The 22,330-nt window shown below is 41.3% G+C and overlaps 1 protein-coding gene across 1 annotated transcript in view; it reads right to left on the bottom strand.

Annotated features, from left to right (window-relative positions):
• The window catches only part of LOC309568550 (protein kinase C and casein kinase substrate in neurons protein 1-like), a 152,500-nt gene that overhangs the window by 4,610 nt on the left and 125,560 nt on the right, over window positions 1-22,330 (bottom strand). The window contains exons 8-9 of the mRNA XM_082274251.1: window positions 15,015-15,109; window positions 13,080-13,174 (exon numbers count right to left, since the gene is read on the bottom strand). Coding sequence (XP_082130377.1) covers window positions 13,080-13,174; window positions 15,015-15,109 — 190 coding nt within the window. The remainder of the gene's footprint in view (window positions 1-13,079; window positions 13,175-15,014; window positions 15,110-22,330) is intronic.

Here is a 22,330-nt window from a genome sequence, read left to right as displayed (position 1 = left end):
CCTGCTGCCAGCCTTTATCTGCTGGTGAAAGAGACACAGCTCTGTAATTGTCATCCTTCACTAATCCCCCTCCCCTCACAACACTGGCTCTAATGTTATCTCTGCTCATGATTTTGTTACCTTGATCTTCTGTAACCTTGTTCCTAGTCCTATCTCATCTTTCCCATATCTCTGATCCCAGAGCTCCAACTGCCCAGCCTGTATGATCAGCAGGGAGCATTGATAGTTTCAAAAAACTATTAGATGGACACCTTAAAGACCACAACATACAGGGGTATACAATGTACGGTTAAAAGCAAACACACACATACATCATAGGTTGAACTGGATGGACTGATGTCTTTTTTCAACCTCACTAACTATGTAACTATGTAATTTTTTCATCTCTCTCCCTGACACAGTCACAGCCATGGGCGTAGGAACCGGGGGGGACGGGGGGGACACATCCCCCCCAGGAAATAATGCGGGGGGACAGGTATGGTGAAATCCCCCCCAGTTTAGTACTTGTAGAGTGCTGTTAACTACACCACGAACAGCGTAGTCACTGCAGGGATCGGCAAGGTGTCCGTACACGGACACTGGTGTCCGTGATTGGTCCTTGCAGGGTCCGTGGTGGCGGCGCAGTCAGTGACAGTCACAGCTGACTTCCACCTCCCACGCCGCTGCCCGCTGGTTAGTAGGATTGTGCCGGCGTCCTAGCCAATCAGGTGAACTAGTGCTCAAGTTGCGCCTTGAGCATCGGTTGCCCCGCCCCCAGGCCCTGAGTGCTTCAGAGTGGAGGACTCGGAGAAGAACGGAAGGAACTTACAAGTTCCTCCTCTAACCTGCTGCCCGTGCCTGCCATGACCTGTCTCAGCAGTGCGCAGCATGCCCCAGCTCACCCGGGCTCCAGCTTCTCATGAGAGCCGTGGATAAGTCAACTCTTCATTCGTTCTGCATTGTGAGTATGTGACCTCCTATTACAGCGAATTCAGAATTTAAAATCGGAATGGATCATTAAAGGAGAAGGAGATCTATAGGGGACCCTGCCTAGTGCCTTGATTGCTCTAAAGGGGAATATATAGGGGACCCTCCCTGGCCTGGAATGGGGATCCATTGAGAATTCTATGAGGTCTGCCCTAAAGGGGCATCTATGGAGGGACCTGCCCTAGTAAAGGGGAATCTTTGGGGATGCTGGCCTGCTCTAAAGGGGGATCTATGGCAACCTTGCTTTAAAGGGGATCTATGCCATATATCCCCCTTTACAACTCAGTTCCCCTAGATCCCCTTTAGAGCAGGCTCGGGGTCCCCATAGATCCCCCTTTGGAGCAGGGTCCCCATAGATCCCCCTTTGGAGCAGGGTCCCCATAGATCCCCCTTTGGAGCAGGGTCCCCATAGATCCCCCTTTGGAGCAGGGTCCCCATAGATCCCCCTTTAGAGAAGGGTTCCAATAGATTCTATGAGGATCCTTCTCTAAAGGGGGATCTTTGGGGACCCTTCTCTAAAGGGGGATCTATGGGGACCCTTCTCTAAAGGGGGTCTATGGGGATCCTTCTCTAAAGGGGGATCTATGGGGACCCTGCTCCAAAGGGGGATCTATGGGGACCCTGCTCCAAAGGGGGATCTATGGGGACCCTTCTCAAAAGGGGGATCTATGGGGACCCCGGGCCTGCTCTAGGTTTTGATGTAAATTTGTGTCACCGTTGGTTACATACTGTGCTGGTGGAGGTGCTCACCTACAGGCAACAGGGATATGGGGTTAGGGATGGCTGGGAGGGTTTTAGTTGGGTGCAGCTTCCTTTAAACAATTTTGCTTTTTTTAATAATTAAAAAAAATTAGCTTAGCCTAGAAGACCTCCTAAGCTCTGCTATCTGGTCTTTATTTAAGACTTTAATATGTTCAGGTTTTGATGTAGATCTATGTCACCTTTGGTTACATACTGTGCTGGTGGAGGTGTTCACCTACAGGCAACAGGGATATGGGGTTGGGGGTGGTTGGGAGGGTTTTAGTTGAGTGCAGCTTCCTTTAAACAATTTTTCTTATTTTACTAATTTAAAAAAAATAGCCTAGCCATAGAAGACCTCCTAAGCTCTGCTATCTGGTCTTCAGTTAAAACTTTAATATGTTCAGGTTTTGATGTAAATTGGTGTCACCTTACAAACTGTGCTGGTGGAGGTGTTCACCTACAGGCAACAGGGATACGGGATTGGGGGTGGTTGGGAGGGTTTTAGTTGGGTGCAGCTTCCTTTAAACTCTTTTGCTTTTTTTAACTAATTAAAAAAAATTCATGCACACGCACACGCACGCACACACACACACTCTCTCTCGCAGTTTACTGAAAAAGCATATACCTGGCGAGTAAAAATGTTGTCCCCCCCAGATTTGTGTGGGTTCCTACACCCTTGGTCACAGCTGATCAGCTGCATTCCCATGGGGTGAAGAATTTACTGCTACATAGCTGCCTTTTATCTTGTCCCAGTGCAGTTTATTGAGCTTTATGTAGCTGGGCTTCCCACTCCTTTCCCCCAGACTGCTTCCTGATCTATGCAACTTTGCTTCTTCTCCCCTACTTCACTCTGCAAATCCATGTATCAATTCCATCTATTTAACCATTCACCAACTGATTAACAGTAAAATCGATTTATCTTGGATCTACAAGTAAGCCTATAATAGGGCTTACCTGAAGGTACAGTGAAAATCCCCTAAATGAAACAGCCGGTGATAGCACCGGCACATGTGCACTGCGCTCTTAATGGATGGCATACCATCCATTAAGAGAGCTGTGCTGTGATCATGACACCCACGCGCATGCGCGGGAGTACATAATTGCGGTTTGTCCAAAGGGCTGGAGCCCAAAAACCCAGAGAGAAGACCAGACGAAGATGGAATCCCTCTCAGTAGTGACAGCACGCCACTGGAGAGATCAATTTTTTAGGTAAGTCTGTCATAATGATATTCCACCAAAGCCTGTCCCCCCCCCCCTTTTCAACAGGGATGTTAAAAAAACAAAAACTGTTAGAAAAATATCTTTAAGGGCTCATTCACACAGGTACTCTTGCTGTGTGAAGGAGGGGTTTGGGCTGGAGCCCGCTGTCATTCTATGGGGATGCAGGGCCTGTACAAACAAAGCCGCAGGCCCTAATTTGACAGGTGTGCAGGTGAGTAACCCCCGAATGCACACTGTCTGTGTGTGGGCTGCATCCCAACACTGGTCAAATTAGGACCTCTCAGCTGTGTTGGTGCAACACTAGGTGGCTCAAGCAACATAAATGAACCACTGATTTACACTGTACAGACCACAGCACCCATGTGAAAGAGCTTTATTTCATAACTCAGTTTTATCTTTTCGATTTAGCAGGAGTCCTGTGAGTTATGTTGTATTTGTGTCTGCTAATAATGATTTTTTTGCATTTTTACGGCTTTAATACTTTCTTGGGGGAGGGCCCCTGTCAGGTAGTCTGTACCGGGCCCCGCGATTTATATCAGCAGCCCTGTGCGGCATGCTCGAATCTGTAGTCTTGGGCAGTGGAGTGGTAAGGGGCTGTCTGCAGCCTTCCTTTGATTTTTGAGGAATGCCGGAGTCGGAGCTTTGTTTCTCTCAATCTGGATATTACCCAAGCAGTAACCTGTTGAGTGGTGTGCTTGCAGCTCGCAGCCTGGAGTGTCTGGAGAGGAGAGGTCAAAGACTAAGTAGGAGTGCATTACCAAAACTACCCTGAGTAGGGAGTTCAGCAGTAATCAGCATTGTGGAGCAAGAAAAGCAGTAATCATTGCTGCTGATTGCTGGGAGGTGGCGGTCTGATGCCTGGTGGTGTGGGATTCCAGGGAGCACTGTCTGGAAGGGATCAGAGTACCTGTAGTTAACTTGCTATAGTGCTGTTGAAAAATTGCAATTAACCTCCTGAGCCTACCCGGGTAGGTAAAAGAGCCTGGGAAGGGAGAGGTTCTGTGAACTTTCTGCTGCATAGGAACCCTAGCTGGCAAAGGAAGAGCAAACCTGCACTAAAACCCAGCTGACTATTGAATTGGGTATTACAGCGTACATTTTGGAATGAGTGATTGTTTTTAATTTTTAAATTGGGACAATATTCTTTTTAGGGGAAATTGGAGTTTCTGGTTTGTTATAGTTTTTTGTTATGCATTACTATTTGGATTAGGTAAATTCAGGGTAGATGATGCTAGATTGCTGTACAGTGGTAAGGATTTTCTGGATATCAGCCAAGATTACATCAGTTTGCAAGATGTGCTACTTAGGTACCTTTCACACATACGGTCCGTTTGTCCGTTTTTCATCCATCTGTTGACCGATGAAAAACGGACATCATATAAGATCCTCACCCATTGTTATTATTCTCCAGCGCGGCTCAGCCGTATTTTTCCTGGGTCCTCTGACAGATGTTGGAGATGCCAGGGGGATAGGGGTACTCTGTGCCACATCTTCTGGAGCTGCCCTGTACTCCGGGACTTTTGACCGAGGTGCGCAGGATCTCCCAGAAGATGGCTGACCGCATCATTCCGGATGACCCGGCCTTTTTCCTTCTCCACTTCTCGGGTATTGCCCCGAGACGTTACAAACGTTCGGTACTCCGACACCTTACTGATGCAGCGAAGTCGTGTATAGGCCTTTGCTGGAAGTCCTCTTCCCCGCCAACCATTTCCCTGTGGCTCCGGAGAGTGAAGTGGATAAATGACTTGGAGGACTTGGTACTCACTGCACAGGGCAGAAAGGAGCAGTATTCTAAAACCTGGGCCTGCTGGAACGAGTTCATTCTCTCCGACGAAGGTCAGGCTCTCAGCACTCCCCCTGCTTGATTGACAGTATGGCTGGGCAAGGGGTCACCCTTGCAGGATGCTCCTGCTCCCCCTCTTCTCTTCCACCCCTTATTCTGTCTTTCCTTACTTCCATCCCTCGCTTCTGGCCTTTCTCCCTTCTCCCCCTTCCCCCTATCCCTTTTCCAGTTGCTCTCACCTCCAGTTGCTCTCACCACCTGGAGTCTCTTCCCCTTCCTTTCCATTGTAGGTAGCTTTATCTTGTCCTCTGTGGCTCTTCCCACCTTCCCCCCTTTGTTACTTCCTTGCAAAAATCTGAAAACTATTTAATATGGCGATGTGCGTGTCTCATGTATTGGCTTAGTTACTCCACATTCTCCTTTAAATGTTACCTGACGGTGCTGCTCTCCATGACACCTAGATATGGTCAGTCTCTCGGGGCTGTCTTCACCCGCACTTAGGGGCGGTGATAGTTCATGGAGGCGCTACTACTTACTCATGGGTTTGATGCCCTATGTGGTCAGTTCACGTCCTGTATTATTGTGACCAACTTGCCAAATATGGATGTACACTTATTTTGTCTGTACGCACTTTGTATTTATTGTTCTGTTTAATAAAGAATTTGAAAAAAAAGAAAAACGGACATCAATGCATCTCTATGTAAAAACAGATGACAACGGATGATCATCCATTTACATCCGTTTTCATCCGCTTCCATCAATGTCCGTTTTTTGGAACGGATGAAGGCCCTATTTTTCACCCGTCAAAAAATGGATTGTACGGAAAACGGATGTAAACGGACAAACGAAACTACCGGTAAATTCTTGCAATTTGGCCCTTAAAAAATCCAGAAAAATGTTACAAGGTTCAGCTCCCATAGACTTCAAAGAGGTTTGTGAATGTTCAATGTTTACAGATTTTTTCAAGTGTTCAGAGAACAACCAGTGAACTGAACTTTACTCAGTTTGCTAATTTCTAGGAAAAACAATGGTTTCTCATGCCTTTGAAAAAGAGAGAGGGTGGTGAGACACAAGAGGCATAACTAGAATCTTCAGGGCCCCGGTGCAAGAAACCATGAAGGGCCCCCTTGACCCCTGGGGCAACCTAGCCCCATGCGTCACACCTGTACACCTGAAGAAGGGGCGGTGGGGGCGGCATATAGAGGAACTCATCCCCTACATTTTCTTTCTGCAGCAAAGGGGGGGTTGGTTCCTCTATATGCCACCCCCACCGCTGTATATAGGGGGCTTGTTAGGCCCCTTGTAATAAGAATAAAAATAAAATAAAAAAGTACAAAAATGATATTAAAGTGCAATACACTTAAAAAAAACTCCATCACCCTATGCACAAAAGGAAAATCCAAACATGAGTACAGGATGTGCACGTATATGAAAACCATGACTGCACCTCACATATACAGTGGGGTAAATAATTATTGAATCCCCTGCAGATTTTGTAAAGTTTGCCCACTTACAAAGAAATTAAGAGTCTTTAATTTTTATCATAGGTGTATTTTAAATGATAGAAACAGAATATCAACCAAAAATACAGAAAAAACACATAAAACAAATGCTATAAATGAAGTTGTAGTTCAGTAAAAGTAGTAGTGAGTAAAATAATTATTTGATCCCCAAGCAAAACATGACTTAGTACTTGGTGGAGAAACCCTTATTGGCAAGCACAGACTTTTCTTGTAGTTTGTGACCAGGTTTGCACACATCTCAGAAGGAATTTTGGTCCCTTCCCTATTTCCTTAAGGTTTCTTGGCTGTCTCTTGGCAACTCAAATATTCTGCTCCCTCCATATTGCGGAAAAGTGGGCCTGTACCTTTTAGCAGGGAAATAACCCCAAACCATTTTTGCACCTCCATGCTTGATTGTAGGGATGGTATTCTTCGGGTCATAGTCTGCATTTTTCATCCTCCTAACTCAGCGATTTGAGTTAATGCCAAATAGCTCAATGTTGGCCTCATCTGACCACAGTACTTTCTCCCAATCCTTCTCTGAATCATTTAGATGTTCATTGGCATGACTGTACATGTGTCTTCTTGAAGAGGGGGACTCATTGTGTTCGGAGGAAGAAAAATACTGACTATGTTTCTAAGAACACCATCCCTACAATCAAGCATGGAGGTAAAAAACATAATGCTTTGGGGCTGTTTCTCTGCTAAAGGTACAGACCGACTTTATCGCATTGAGGGAAAATGAACAGGGCCATGTATTGTAAAATCTTGGATGAGAACCTTCATTCCTTAGCCAGAACACTGAAGATGGGTAATAGATGGGTCTTTCTGCATGACAATGACCCAAAACATACCACCAATGCAACAAAGCAGTGGCTAAACAAGAAGCAAATTAAGGCCTAGCCAGCTTGCAGACCTTAATACTATAGAAAATGTATGGAGGGAGCTGAAACTTTGAGTTGCCAGGCGACAGCCAAGAAACCTCAAGGTTTTAGAGAATATCTGTAAGGAAGAGTGGACCAAAATCCCTCCTGAGATGTGTGCAAACCTGGTCACAAACTACAAGATACATCTTACCCCATGTGCTTGCCAACAAGGGTTTCTCCACCAAGTACTAAGTCATGTTTTGCTTGGGAGTCAAATATTTATTTTACTCACTTTACTGCAACTCAATTTATAACATTTGTATTGTGTTTTTATTTTTTTTGCATTTTTGGTTGATATTCTGTCCCTCTCTTTTTAAAATACACCTTTGATAAAAATAATAGAACCTTCATTTCTTTGTAAGTGGCCAAACTTACAAAATGGGCAGGGGATAAAATAATTTATTTTCCCCACTATAAGGTATAGCCACAAACGTTGGGGCAAGAAAAATAAATCTAGGTCCCTCATTTACAGTATACTCAAACTGAGTTTTAAAGGCATTTAAAGTGGCCCATTTCAAAGTACTAATGCAATGGTACATGGTGGTCCCCGCTAGAATTGCCCAATGGGTGCCGGGAGCCTCCCCCCATGTTTTTGAGGGTGCGGCCAAGAGGGAACAGCGTATCACGTGTGGTGGATGTGTCCAAAAGCGTGTAGATTCTGGATACGAATCTACAATTTTATCTTTTCTCTCACAGGACCAATCGGACTGACTAAGTCACCGTAACAGGCACTCCTCAAGCACCCTGTTGGGGGAGCCACGAGACCCACCTAACGCCTAATTTCTTTTATTTTTACTACAGCCAGAATAACAATCGCAGGATCCTGGAAATCCCTGGTGCTGTTTTTTTTTGACCTCTTAAAATCAAGTTATCCTAGATAATGGTAATTGAACGCCTCTCTGCCATCCTGCAGAACAAGCTTCCCCGATTTAAAAAAACCTAGGACCCCTGGATTACATACCTAATAGGGCTTAGTGCCTCAGGAGAGGCTCACTGTCACTTTCCTTTTCCCTTTTCTTCTTCCTTTATCCCTTTCCATTTCATTTTCTCCTCCTTTTCCTCTTTTTCCAACCATTAAACCCTTTGATAGTTTGAGGAGGTATCTAGTCACTCTGGTTAACTGCCATTGGTCCCACTCCCAGTTTGCGGGCTGTGCATTCAAACATAATGACTAGCTATCATGATCAATTCATGGCTGAGATGACCCCTCGTCTTAGATGGGGGCACCTCAGGCCATGCAGTTTCTCTTCGGAGAATGTATCTTTTGTTGTTCAGAACTATAGTCAGAGCCCAAAATAGCGCTATACTGGTTCCTTAAAGACCAATGCTGTAGGCCAAAAATGTTGTCATGTACCAGTACTTCTCTATACTATATTGTACGGTTTTATATCTATATGGTTTATAACCTTAACGAAAAACGATTGGAAAAGAAAGGCATTTAACATTCGGCATCTCTTTGCTCTACATTATCTCACCATTTATTCTGTAAAAAAAAATAGGGGTTAATCTGTATGTTAGTGTATTTTTTCCTAAAAATTTAGATTTGATAAACAGTTACAAAAATATAATGCCACCTAAAAATTGTAACAATCAACTTTTTGTTCTACAGGGTCTCTGCTTTGGGAAAATGTATAATGCTCTGGGGTGTTTTAAGTAATTTTGTAGCCAAAAAAAAAGAAGATTTTAATAAGTGTGCAAAAAAAAAATGCTTTAGAGGGGATCTAGGTAAAATTGCTATCACATTTCTCGAGCTAGTGTGGGTATTATTATTTCTCTTATTTCTGAAACTTTTGTTTCTCCATGGCATAACATTTCAACTTCATCTCTGCCTCCTGTAGGTGTTGTTTGTCATCCCACTCTCTTCTTTTAAAGGACTGTGGTTAGGTATTCGTTGTTCTATTCTTGCTCTATATCCATTTTAATTTTATATTTAGAGATCTCTCATATCCATATATATCTCCTTTAGAGATTACTTCCTGTCTGGGAACACCCATTGTGTTATTATAGATCTCCCTTGCCTCTGAGTCAAGGGAGTAAAGATACCTTATCTAAGCTTCTGAATGTTTTCTAGTTGGTTTATTTTCATATTTTCTTACATAGATTGTGTGGTTGAAAAAAGACACCAGTCCATCCAGTTCAACCTACGATGAGTGTGTGTGTGTTTATATCAATAGTTCATCGTATACCCCTATATGTTGTGGTCGTTAAGGTGCCAATCTAAAAGTTTTTTAAAGCTATCGATGCTCCCTGCTGGCACCACTGCTTGTGGAAGAGAATTCCACATCCTTACCACTCTGACGGTATAGATCCCTTTACGCAGTTTAAGTTTCAACCGCTTTTCTTCTAATTTTAGCGAATGGCCGCGAGTCCTTTTATATTCACTTTCACTGAATAGTTTGTTCTTAATGCTAGGGTCGCCAATACGGTATTTTTACATTGATATCATATCCCCTCTCAAGCGTCTCTTCTCCAGAGAGAATAAGTTCAATGCTTGTAGTCTTTCCTCATAGCTGAGATCCTCCAGTCTCTTTTTTAGCTTTGTTGCCCTTCTCTGGAATCTCTCCAGTTCCAGTACATCCTTCCTGAGGACCGGTGCCCAGAATTGGACATCATACTCAAGATGTGGCCGGACCAGAGTCTTGTAGAGTGGGAGAATTATTGTTTTATCTCTGGAGTGAATCCCCTTTTTAAAAACTTCCCAATATGGGATCGCAGGCAATATTTTTTATTTTTTTATTAACCTGGACATAACAAAAAACTAAGACACTGTAAATAAATTTGAATTATTTATTTGGAATTAATTTGGCTGCGGCTTTAGTATTGGTATACATAGATATTAACCATAAAATAAATAATCATATTTACTAAAACAGTAAAACAGTTCAGCCACTAAGACTCGAACCGACATAAAACATATGAAAACAATATCATATAAATAAAACTGTCCCCTCTGAATTAAATGCAAGAGGGACCACACCACATAAAAAGCCGCGACAAGGGGAATGGGGGGGGGGGGGGCGGGAAGTGCTGCTAACGGTCTTCTTCCAAGGTAACTGACAAACCGTTGGGGTGCTGTCCTTATTTATAGAGGAAAATTCAAACTTTCCAGAATTTTCCATGGGCACCTGCTTTTATTGACCTATCCTAATAAGATAAAATTGGACTAACCAATCAAATTAATTTCCTATTAAAACTGCTACTGAATAGCCCTGAATTATTAATTTTAACTGCCTGAAATACTGTCTTATTATTTAACTGCCACGATCCCATAAGGAAAAGGGGGCCTTATACAGGCGTATCCCCTTTTCCCCTCATGAGAGTGCTTCCTTTGACGTATTATTAACTTTAACATTACAAGCTGGGTTACTGTAGCCCCCCCAATTCTCTTGTGAAGACTGAGGAAAATAATTTATTTAGCACCTTTGCCTTCTCTCTGTCCTTTGTAGCTAGATTCCCTTTGTTGTCCTTTATGGGGCAATGTGTTCTGGCCTCCCTTTCTTACTATTTATATATTTAAAGAATATCTTGTTTTTTTTTTTTGTTTTTTTTACTGTCTTCCCTTATTTGCCCTTCGTGTTCTATTTTTGCTGCCTTGATTGCGCTCTTACATTTCTTAATGCATTCTTTGTAATGTTGGAATGCTTCCAATGATCCCTTAGCCTTGTATTTTTTGAAGGCCTTTTCTTTAGTTTTTATATGCATTTATACGTTGGAGTTTAGCCACCCAGGGTTTATTTTAGCTCTTTTAAACCTATTCCCCATTGGAATGCACTGGCCAATACCTTTATTTAGTATGTTCATAAAGCACTCCCATTTTTCCTCTGTGTTCTTTGTTCCTAGGATTTTATCCCATTTTATATTGTCTAGCAAAGAGTGCAGTTTAGGGAAGTTTGCGATTTTGAAATTCAGTGTCCATGTATTACCCTTGTGTTTCCTATTGCTATGATTTATACTGAAACGTATTGACCTGTGGTCACTGTTTCCTAAGTTGCCCCGTACTTCTACATCTGTGATCAGGTCTGTATTGTTAGTAATCAGTAGGTCTAGTAACGCATTGTTTCTCATCAGTGCGTTCACCATATGACCTATGAAATTGTCCTGCAAAACATTTAGGAAATGGCGAGCCTTAGATGAATGCGCGGTTCCTTCTGCCCAGTATATATCTGGATAATTAAAATCCTCCATTATATTGAGATTTCCCATCCTTGCTGCCATCCCAAGCTGTGATAGGAGGTCCACCTCCCCCCTCCTCCCTCTGGTTGTGGGGACCTATATCGTACGCCTAATGTTACCTTCCCCATAGTACCTTCCCTTTAAAGCTCTACCCATAGGGATTCTACCTCCTCCCTTGCTCTATTCGTGATATCGTCTCTCATATTCACTTGCACATTGTTCTTGAAATAAAGGCATACCCCTCCTCCTTTTTTACCCTCTCTATCTCTGCGATAAAGGGAATACCCTTGAATGGTTGCCAGCCAATCATGAGAGCTGTCAAACCAAGTCTCTGAAATTCCCTCAAAATCAAAATCCTCCTCATACATTAGCAGCTTCAGTTCTCCCATCTTGTTGGCCAGACTTTTAGCATTGGTATACAAACCTTTCATTTTGTCCGATTGCATACTATATTCTGGTTAGATGTTATGAGACTGCACTTTCGATTAGTCAGCCCTCCTACCTTGGGTTTTGGATCTACGGTCATCCTACTGCTAATGCCCCCAATAATGCCCGCAGTACCTTGCTCCCTGCTGGCTAATTCTACATCTGGACCTGGAGGGAATGTGATTACTTTAAAAAAAAAAAGGAAAAAAGGTATTTATAATGTATTTTTATATCTATCCAAAAATGTTTTGCCTTTTGTTTTCTATTTTAAACTGAATAGGGTATTTTACAAGGTGTACCTATATCTTCAGTTTTCTTTTCTCTACATTGGTTTAACATCCAGAATTTTTAAAGCTTGTCTGAGTGTTCAGAAAAAAGGGGATGGAAGCTGAAGTCACACTCTGCAGAGCTCAAGAGGAGAGCTCTGACAGCTTATTGGAAGGAAAGGGACACACCCCCTTCACACAGCGCACAGGAACAGAGCTGAGGCTGTCAATCAGCTGGAGATCCCTCCCCTATCACCATTTTTCTCTTGGGGTCAGGAAAACTTGTCAGAAGTGATTCATGCTGATAGCAGAGGAATAAAGCGGCAGACAAAAATTATGCTTTGTGCTCTTAATTGAGACAATTACACATTATAGAGGGATAAGCTTTGTTCATATTTTATGTCTGAGGTTTACAACCACTTTAACTTCCACTGTATCCCAAAATATATATATATATAAATATATATATATATATACACACTCAGTTTTGCACAAGATTCCACAGAGCAAATGGGGTTTTTCATACGGTTTTGTCTTGCGTAATCTGCACCCAGTGATAAACTCTGTATAAGTTCTGCAGAAAGGTGATTGATGTTTTATAAACTCATCCATAAATAGTAAAGAAATAACATATTCTCCTAAAAGGGTTAACCTATATTCTCTTAAATATACATCTTACAATTAGATTGTAACGTGTGTGGCCGACTTAAAGCAAGCCCATGGTTTTCTTTAATGCTCCCCTCCCCAGCAACATATACTTAATGTTCCTTCACTCATCCACAGCTTCCCTCGGCCATCAGGAGCTAGAAAAATACTCAATATTCCTGGTATGAAGGCTCACATGACACCGTGTGACTTATGCTTAGTGTATGCTGATAGTGTTGTAGAAGTCTTCTAACAGCCTGAACATGTGCCATTTTCAAGAACAGAGAGGATAGTCATTAATGGTCTGTTTGTTCATTTACTTTAATCTGCAGGCAGCATGTTATTTACATTGCTGAACAATTTTATACAGTACAGAAAAATAAAGGAAGGACACTGTCAAAGTTAAAAACTGCTTGGTTGAAGTTCTTACCTGCTTTAAAGCTGAGCTCATCAGATTCCTGTCCAGAATAATCATACACAGCTCGAACACGAACCCCTGGCACGTTTACTGGTGGTCTATTCATACTGTAAACAAATCATAGAGTCCATGTTATAGTTACCTGTATGATGGGATTTATGTACTTACTTTCCTTGTTGCAATGTTGGGTGACGAATGATGAAATCTAGACAGGAGCAAGTGAATCAAATCTAAATAGTATACCACGCTAAAGTAATAAACCAAAATTACAGTGAATGACAGCAGCGACTAAGCATGTGATATAACCATAGTGTAACATATAATAAACAAAAAAGTCTGCCTAGAGCTACGCGCTGACGTCATCACGTCTTACCAGTCCCCAGAAGTGCGGGTGTATTAGTATCTGTTTGCCAGCAAATTAACATTTTATCAAGGCTCATGTTATTTTAACTAATTGCAAGTAATTTTTTTGGCTTTTTTTTCTTTTTCCCCATACATTTTTAATAAATCTTTCAAAGGAAGTCATTACAATAAGAAAAAACAGTAGAGTAGGAGAATCAATACAGTAAGGTATGACCAATGAAAATAACATAATAACAGATTCTGAATTACAAATTAATTGTCGATGGAGGGTAACATCAGAAAAAATAAAGCGTGACTAATGGAACCAAAATAACATTTGTATAAAAGTAATAGGTAGGGCATCATATCCAATTGTACAACACGGGCAGCATCCCAACCCCTAATGGTATCAACCTGTGTCTCGGGCTGGGAAACAACCTAATTAAAAATGAAGAATAAGATGTAGCCTACAGATTCTGTTATCCTCTACATCGGGATTTGAAGTTGAGCACCTATCACCAGAATGGGCTTTTTTGCTCATTCAGTAGGGTGAGTAACTATAAAGAAAGATATGCTTCCCATCAAAAATGTCAAAAGTGACTATATATCGTTTCTTGATACTCTGAAAAAAACTGGATATAAAATCTCGGGATACTGGTGTTATGTGTGAGTGGACTTTATGCTCAAAACTAGGTAGAAAACAAACTAGGTGTTGGTCAGTACTATGTACTTCTGAATCTTGGGATAGTGTTGGTATCAATGTACTCTGCATAGTGCCGTGGCCAATGGAGAATTTTGTGGCTTTTTTAATAAACAAGTTTATGCAATATTATACTATTGAGGCTCTTTTTCTACATATCAACTCCATATGGTCACAGCTGACTGGGACATTCTAACGGGAGTCTAATACCATTGGCGGATTTCCCCCATTACCAGCGTGTTCTAGTGACCAATAGAAGAAGACCTTATCACTCACCTTACCTTGCAGAGGTCTATTTGCAAACATGTTTGACCACTCTAGAAATAGATGGTCCACTATATCTGGTAAAAACGTCCCCATTAATAAGGTGTCACAGGAGGATTTTTTTGATCTTTGGTGGTGGAACCTCTTTGAAGCACTTCTCCTTTTTGGACCCTTATATACATTACCACGTGGATTCACTTCCTGCACATTTTTCCAGAACTGATCACATTTTACATGGATATTATTACTTCAATATTACTTCAGATCGGGGGCTTATGTATGCATGACTAAATTAAAAGATCAGTCCACCCAAAAGTGACCACTTTTGGTGGTCTGGGTCAGCCCCTGACTTTTCATATGTCCTGGACACTGCAAAAGCAAGATTTCACTTACTGTGGATGATTCTTGATTTTGCTCCTGTCTTTTGGGCGTTCCTGCTCCCACCAAGGAGAGTGGGATCACTTTGTAATGGCCACAGATATCCAGTGCTTACCAAAACTGGAAATATTAAATCTGGGTGCATTTCTTGCTAAGGATTTGACTTTGCTAAGTTGGGAAGAGAAGTTTGCTCCTTATTTTAAAAACATCATCCTGTTGTCTACAAGAGGGTTCTGCTTTAAATATTATCAGATTTGTCTCACCTGGTCTCAGTGGGGGTTACACTGTGTAACTTCACGCTGTCCTCTTTCACTTTCTTCTTTTTTACTATCTGTAGCTCAATGTCTGGATCCCACTCCTGCAGTGAAAAAAACATTGTTCTTGTAATGGAAATATTTATTTTATATTGGAGGTTGATATCCCCCCCCCCCCCCCTTCACACACAGACTGGTGCTATGAGAATTAGCTTTAGCTATGGCCAAAATAGCAGGCCTGATTCCTGGTCCACTACCTATCTCATTGTCTTCTAAGGATTACGGCACTGGCTTTTCTTTCTGGAATGCTGCAGTGTTTACTTATCTGCCAACTTCTAATAAAGTGTTCATGTCTCAAGACAGCAGTGGATATTATATTTCAAATACTGTGTCTTTACATAAATGAAGTTCAGTGCAAATAAACCAATAAAAAATGAAAAAAAAGTGCAAATATTTCATAAAGAGAACCACAAAGCTAAGACAGCAGCAAAGTCACCGCGTGTGGAAACAGAGCTCCAATAACAAGGTATGCGTGACAGTCCCTCCACCACCGAGTGTCCTGTTCGCTCACTTTAATGGATGAACTAACAGTAAGTTATAAACGCATGTCCCTTTGGGGACGCGTTATGTCCAATGGGACTTCGTCAGCGGGCTGGAGCTAAGGCATCACCCGTCGTATCTTTTAGATAGCCTGTTGCCATGGGGATGAGCAAAGCCGAAATTCACGGCTCCTAACACACATCAACTACAGCACAGGGGACACAGGCATCCAGCCTGATCATCAGTTAATATTATCTGCCAGGCGCTATGCTGGCATCTCAAATGCAGTGTCTATAAGGGAAAATGTATATAAATGTGCACAGGTGAGGGGCCTCAATATTGAAAATATTACAAGGGGGAGCCAAATTTAAGCCTCAACCTTCTGCCTAAAGAGTGGACCATAAATAATGCTAAAATACACACTAGTGCACCCGCTGCCATCCTTTCCACAGATAAAAAGAAGAGAAGGTTGGGACTTTGAGTGAGAGGCGTGACCAGGCTGGCAGAGAACAATCGGCATGTTTATTGGTACATATAGTTCAAATGACATGTACAATGTTTTACAAAAAATTGTTGCATATTAGGAGAGCTAATAAGTGATCCCATAGTCCAATTACATAGAGATCAACAGAGTAGAATTCCATATATGGTAGAGTATTGGGGAGTATACATAGTATCACAAACTGGGATTCCAAGTAGTAATAATATAGTAGTAGGATTTAGAACATCATGAGCTCAACGCGTTTCGTGGCCCGAATCGACACTTCGTCAGGAGCAGATGAAAAAAATCCACACTTATAGGAGGCTCAGCTGGTGATTGGAAGGGAGGGTGGATATGACCCCATGAGGTCTCCCCGGGAGCTGAGGGCACACAAAGTCGGCGGACCAGGCAGAGCGAGCCGCACACATGATGAGTGTGGGCTAAGGTAGGTGTCGTAAGAAGTCGGAGATATGTAGCAGCATGGAGGGATGTCAGCAGATAGAGCCCAGACTCCATTACAAGGTGCTCCGCATCAGCCAAGAAGCCGCCAGACAAGTGAACCCAGCGTCACGCTCAGTGCAAGGGAGAGACAACCAGGGACGGAGCACCACAGATCAACAAATAAATTATCATACATAAAAAATATTTTAATAAATAATACATAAAAAATAATAAACAAATAAAAATATGTAAACCCCCATTAGATCAAAAGTGACAAATCATAAACAAAAAAAAAAAGATCTATCTGAAATAAAACAATTTAAATCAAATTCTACGTTTAATACTTCTGGTGTCACAATTTTGGTTTGGAAAATCCAGAAGGATTCTCTCTGGCTTGTGACGTATATATAATCCCCCCCCCCCCCCCAATGCTTGTTCACCCTCCTCATCCACCAAAATCTCAGACCACTAGGATCCTGTCATGACAAATTCTAAAGTGTTTAGAAACACTATGAGATCTCAATCTCTTTTTTATATTACTGACATTCTCGCCATTGTGTACACTAAGTGGTCTTGAGGTCCTCCCCAAATACTGAAGTACACAGTCGCACTCCAGCATGTAGACCACCCCTCGTGTACCACACTTAATCAGATCCTTTATTTGGTACTTTTTTATTGGTAGTAAAGGATGAAAAATCCTTTTTTTTTTTTTTTTTTTGATGTTACGTTTAGAATGCTTGCATGCTGAACATCGTCTGAAAGGAAAGAGAATATTCAGTTCTCCTTAACTATGGGCAGTTCTACAAAGCCAGGGACAAAAACATCTCTTAAAAATGGGGGCTCACCTATAAATAAATTGAGGACGGGTAGGGAGAAAAGAACCCAGCACCCTATCTTTACTAAGTACTTCCCAATGCTTATCAAAAAATGTTTCACATTTTTTATGCTGAATGTTGTAATCTAAAACAATCTTATACTCATGTAATTACTTTCCCTCTTGTTCTTAGAATCAGAACTCCTTCCTCTCAAGCCTACCAATATCTTGGATCTCTCCCTCTGAATCACGTCTTTTTGGTAGCCCTTCTGTAAAAACCTTTCTGCTAAGATCTGGGATTGGGCCTGGTAATCCAATTCTGAGGAGCAGTTCCTCCTAAAACAGATGAACTGGCCTCCCGGAATGTTACACAGCCATGTCTTGTGATGACAGCTGTCAAGAGGGATATATCCATTCCTGTTGAGCGGTTTAAAGGAATTTCGTGTCCTGAGACAGTCACCTTCTTTAAACACTTCCAAGTCTAGGAATACCATACGTGGGTATCGACATTCCAAGAAAGCACAATGTTTTTATTATTATTATTCAATTTGAGCATAAAAGTTGCCAGAAAAGTCATATTGCCATCCCAAATCATTATGAGATCATCGATGTAGGGTTTATAACAAAGTAACAGTGGTAATTTTGGCAGCAAATTTCAATTTAGTTTTAGTCATATTTTAGTCTTTTAACTAAAATGCTATTTTAGCTTTAGTCATATTTTAGTCATCTGAATTGTTTTAGTTTTAGTCCTATTTTAGTGGACTAAAATTTCCAGTACATTTAGTCAACTAAAATCTCATACATTTTAGTCAACTACAAATCGAATGGGCTTAGGTAAATGGTAATGCATTATTTAAAACATTTCTCTAGAATTTCCAAACTAGTTACAGTATATACTCCTGGAGTAAAAATTTAATAACATGTTATTATTTATGGTATTAAGGTTTGAACATGCACTACAGACACAGATTCGGCCATTGTGATATATAATATAAAAAAAAAAACAAGTTCCAAAAACAAACAAAAATATTCCCTTTTGACAAACAGAAGTGCAACTTTAAACTAAAAACTCAAAAACTGTAAACTCTATTGGCTGTACTGTCATTGCACATATTACCTGAATATGTTACCAACATTAAATATTAGGAAAAAAATTAAGCTTTTTTCTTAATTTTTTTTCTCTTTCAGCAGCTTAGTAGATGCCCACTACTTATGCCTATACGGTAGTGCAATACATGTTTAAAGTTTAATGTGCTATTATTACAGGCTTTGGATGGGATTGTGTTGCCGATTTAGAAATGGCCAGCAGAGTAGTTTTAATTTTGATGTCAATTTTCGATTTAGTTTTAGTCATAGTCTTTTGACTAAAATGTCATTTTAGTTTTAGTCGTACTTTAGTCTTATAACTAAAATGTCATTTTAGTTTTAGTCGTATTTTAGTCATCTGAATTGTTTTAGTTTTAGTTGTATTTAGTAGACTAAAATAGTGTGAATTTAGTGGACGAAAATATTTTAGTTATCGAAATTAACCACTTAAGCCCCGGAGGATTTGGCTGCTAAAAGACCAGGGGGTATTTTGCGATTCGGCACTGCGTGACTTTAATGGACAATTGCGCGGTCGTGCGACGCTGTACCTAAACAAATTTGACGTCCTTTTTTTCCCACAAACAGAGCTTTCTTTTGGTGGTATTTGATCACCTGTGCGATTTTTTGATCACGCGCTATAAACAAAAAAAGAGTGTCAATTTTGCAAAAATAACAATATTTTTCACATTTTTTTATATGAAATTCCCCCCCCAAAAAAAAAAAGTAAAAATCAAAATTTTTTAACATTTTCGGCCAATTTGTTTTATGCTACATATGTTTGGTAAAAAAAAAATCACAAAAAGCGTATTTTGATTGGTTTGTGCAAAAGTTATTGCGTTTATTAACAAAGGGAAAGATTTTTGTCATTTTTGTTGTTTTTTTTTTTTAATGCGTAATGGCGGCGATCTGCGATTTTTTTGCAGTACTGCAACATTGGGGCGGACAGATCGGACCCTTGACTGACATTTTTGACACTTTTGGGGTTACCAGTGACATTTCTACAGTAATCAGTGCTATATATATATGCACTGTTACTGTAAAATTACACTGGCAGTGAAGGGGTTAACTTTATTTGAGAGGGAGGGGCTGTGTGTGTCCCTAGGGGCGTGATTCTAACTGTGATTGGCTGTGGCTTGAGCTGTAGGAACACTGATCAACGGTTCTACATAGTAGAACCGTATGATCAGTGTTTCTACACAGGGGAGAATGACAGGCAGCTTGTTTACACAAGCTGCCTGCCTTTCTCCCTCTCCCCCGACGATCGCAGAGTGAGCGGCGGACATCGGGTCCGCCGGTCACACGCGCGGGGGGGGTCCGTGACCGCGCGGGAGCGTGCCGCCGGCGGTGCGCGCTCGCTTCCCAGAGCCTCACAGGCTAGTGACGTACCGATACGTCACTCTGCCTGTGAGGGGCTGACCGCCGCAGTATATGTACTTGCGGCGGTCGGCAAGCGGTTAAGACTGCATAGTAATTGACTAGGGCAATCATAAAAATTAGTATCCTCCTCTCAGAGAGCCATAAATAAATTTACCATGCTGGGGATAAACCTAGCTCCCACGGCAACTCCCATAATCTGGAGGAAAAACTGTCTATCGTACCAAAAATAATTTCTAGTAAGACTAAATTCCAAACAATGTAATAAAAATCTTGTGTCTATTAGATTTATCTATTCTTGTTACTATATATTATTATTATTATTATTATTATTATCTATTTGTGTGTCTATTAGACTTATCCAAAGCCCATCTCACTGATGCTATTGCATCTTGGTGGCCTATAATAGTGTATAAAGAGCTGACATCAGCCGTAGCAATTATATTACTACTACTAAAAGGTAGACCCTCTAAAACTTGTATAATGTGCTTGGTGTCTCTAAGAAATGCCCTAGTATCAGAAACCAGAGGTTTAAGAAAATAATCGATATACTGGCCCAGACGTGCAGTGACTCACTCTATGTCATCACCGATAGGTCTCCCAAGGGGGAGGCTGGGCATTCTTGTGTATTTTAGGCAAACAAGTATATAATCGGTGTCCTGTATGCACTTGATCCAGATAATTTGCCTCCTTCTTAGTTAAAACATTTCTCTTTTGACCTTTCTTAATTAAGTAATGTAGTTCACCTTTATACTCAAAAATGGGGTCACCTCGTAACAGTTGATAAGTATTTCGTTCTCCTAATAACCGGTCCACCTTTCCCTTGTAGCACACTTTGCTTATAACTACCAGCCCCCCTCCCTTATCTGCGGGGTGGATAACCACCTCTTTATTTTGTTCTAAAGTAAAACCTTTCTTAACCACTTTACCACCGGAGGATTTTCCTGTTTTACGTTCAGGTCACTTTTTGCGATTCGGCACTGTGCGACTTTAACTGACAATTGCGCGGTCATGCAACACCGTACCCAAACAAAATTTACGTCCTTTTTTTCCCACAAACAGAGCTTTCTTTTGGATGTATTTGATCACCTCTGCCCTTTTCATTTTTTGCGATATTAATAAAAAAATGCGACAATTTTGAAAAAATAACAATATTTTTCTACTTTGACAGTTAAAAAATATCCAATATATTCAGTTTTTCTCATATATTTAGGCCAAAATGTATTTAGCTACATGTCTTTGACAAAAAAATTCTCAATGAGCGTATTTTTAACCGCTTTAAGACCGGAAGATTTTACCCCATTCCTGACCAGGCCATATTTTGTGATTCGGCACTGCGTTATTTAACGGACAATTGCGCGGTCGTGCGATGCTGTACCCAAATTAAATGTATGTCATTTATTTCCCCAAAAATAGAGCTTTCTTTTGGTGGTATTTGATCACCTGTACGATTTTTACTTTTTGCGTTATATACAAAGAAAGAGCGACAATTTTGAAAAAATAACAATATTTTTCACATTTTTTTATATGAAATTCCCCCCCAAAAAATGTAAAAATCTAAATTTTTTAACATTTTATGCCAATTTGTTTTCTGCTACATATTTTTGGTAAAAAAAACTGCAATAAGTGTATTTTGATTGGTTTGCGCAAAAGTTATCGCAGCTACTAACTACGGGAAATTTATGTCATTTTTATTGTTTTTTTTTTTAACTAATAATGGCGGCGATCTGGCGGCGATCTGGCGGCGATCTGCGATTTTTTTGCGGGACTGTGACATTGGGGCGGACAGATCGGACCCTTGACTGATATTTATGACACTTTTGGGGGTACCAGTGACATTACTACAGTAATCAGTGCTATAAATATGCACTGTTACTGTATAAATGACACTGGCAGAGAAGGGGTTAACTTTTATTGGTGATCAAGGGGTTAATGTATGCCTGGTGCTTACTGACGTGTGTGGGGGGAGGGGACTGTGTGACACAGGCACAGATCGCATGTTCAGCTATGCTGAATCCTGCAATCTGTCCCTGCCTGTCACTTAGGAGATCCGCCCGCTTTGTTTACACAAGCGGGCGGATCTCCACACTCGATCCCCGACGATTGGGGAAGAGCGGCAGTGATCTGAATACAGCTGAATACAGCGGGAGCAAGCCTCCGGCGGCGTGCGCGTGCCACCCACAAGGGGAGGAGTCCAGCGACGTAGGTCTACGTCGCTGGACGATAACGAGCCACTTTGCCGCAGTACCAGCTCAGTGAGCGGTCGGCAAGTGGTTAATATAGGAAGGATCCTTAACTTTTTTGATTTTCATTCCTTCCAGATCTCCAAGCACCATGTTTTTAAAGATCTCAATATGTTTGTTGTCCATATGTACTGTGTCATGCTGCAGGAGGAATTTTTTTTTCTGGAAATCTATAATTACAGGTGTGGCAGGTCAGACCTGTACCACTGTTTAAAATGGCAGTCTAAGCCAGATTTTGCAGGAAACAGGCACACTGATGATGCATGTATGTGCTGGGTTTATGTTAGAGCCAGAATTAGAGGTCACTGGGCCCCACTATCCTGACGGGGTCAGTGTGTGAAGGGAG

Source organism: Pelophylax lessonae (genome assembly GCF_965119305.1).
Source record: "Pelophylax lessonae genome assembly, chromosome: 12".
NCBI classification, from domain to species: domain Eukaryota; kingdom Metazoa; phylum Chordata; class Amphibia; order Anura; family Ranidae; genus Pelophylax; species Pelophylax lessonae.
This window is presented reverse-complemented; position numbering and strand designations above follow the sequence as displayed.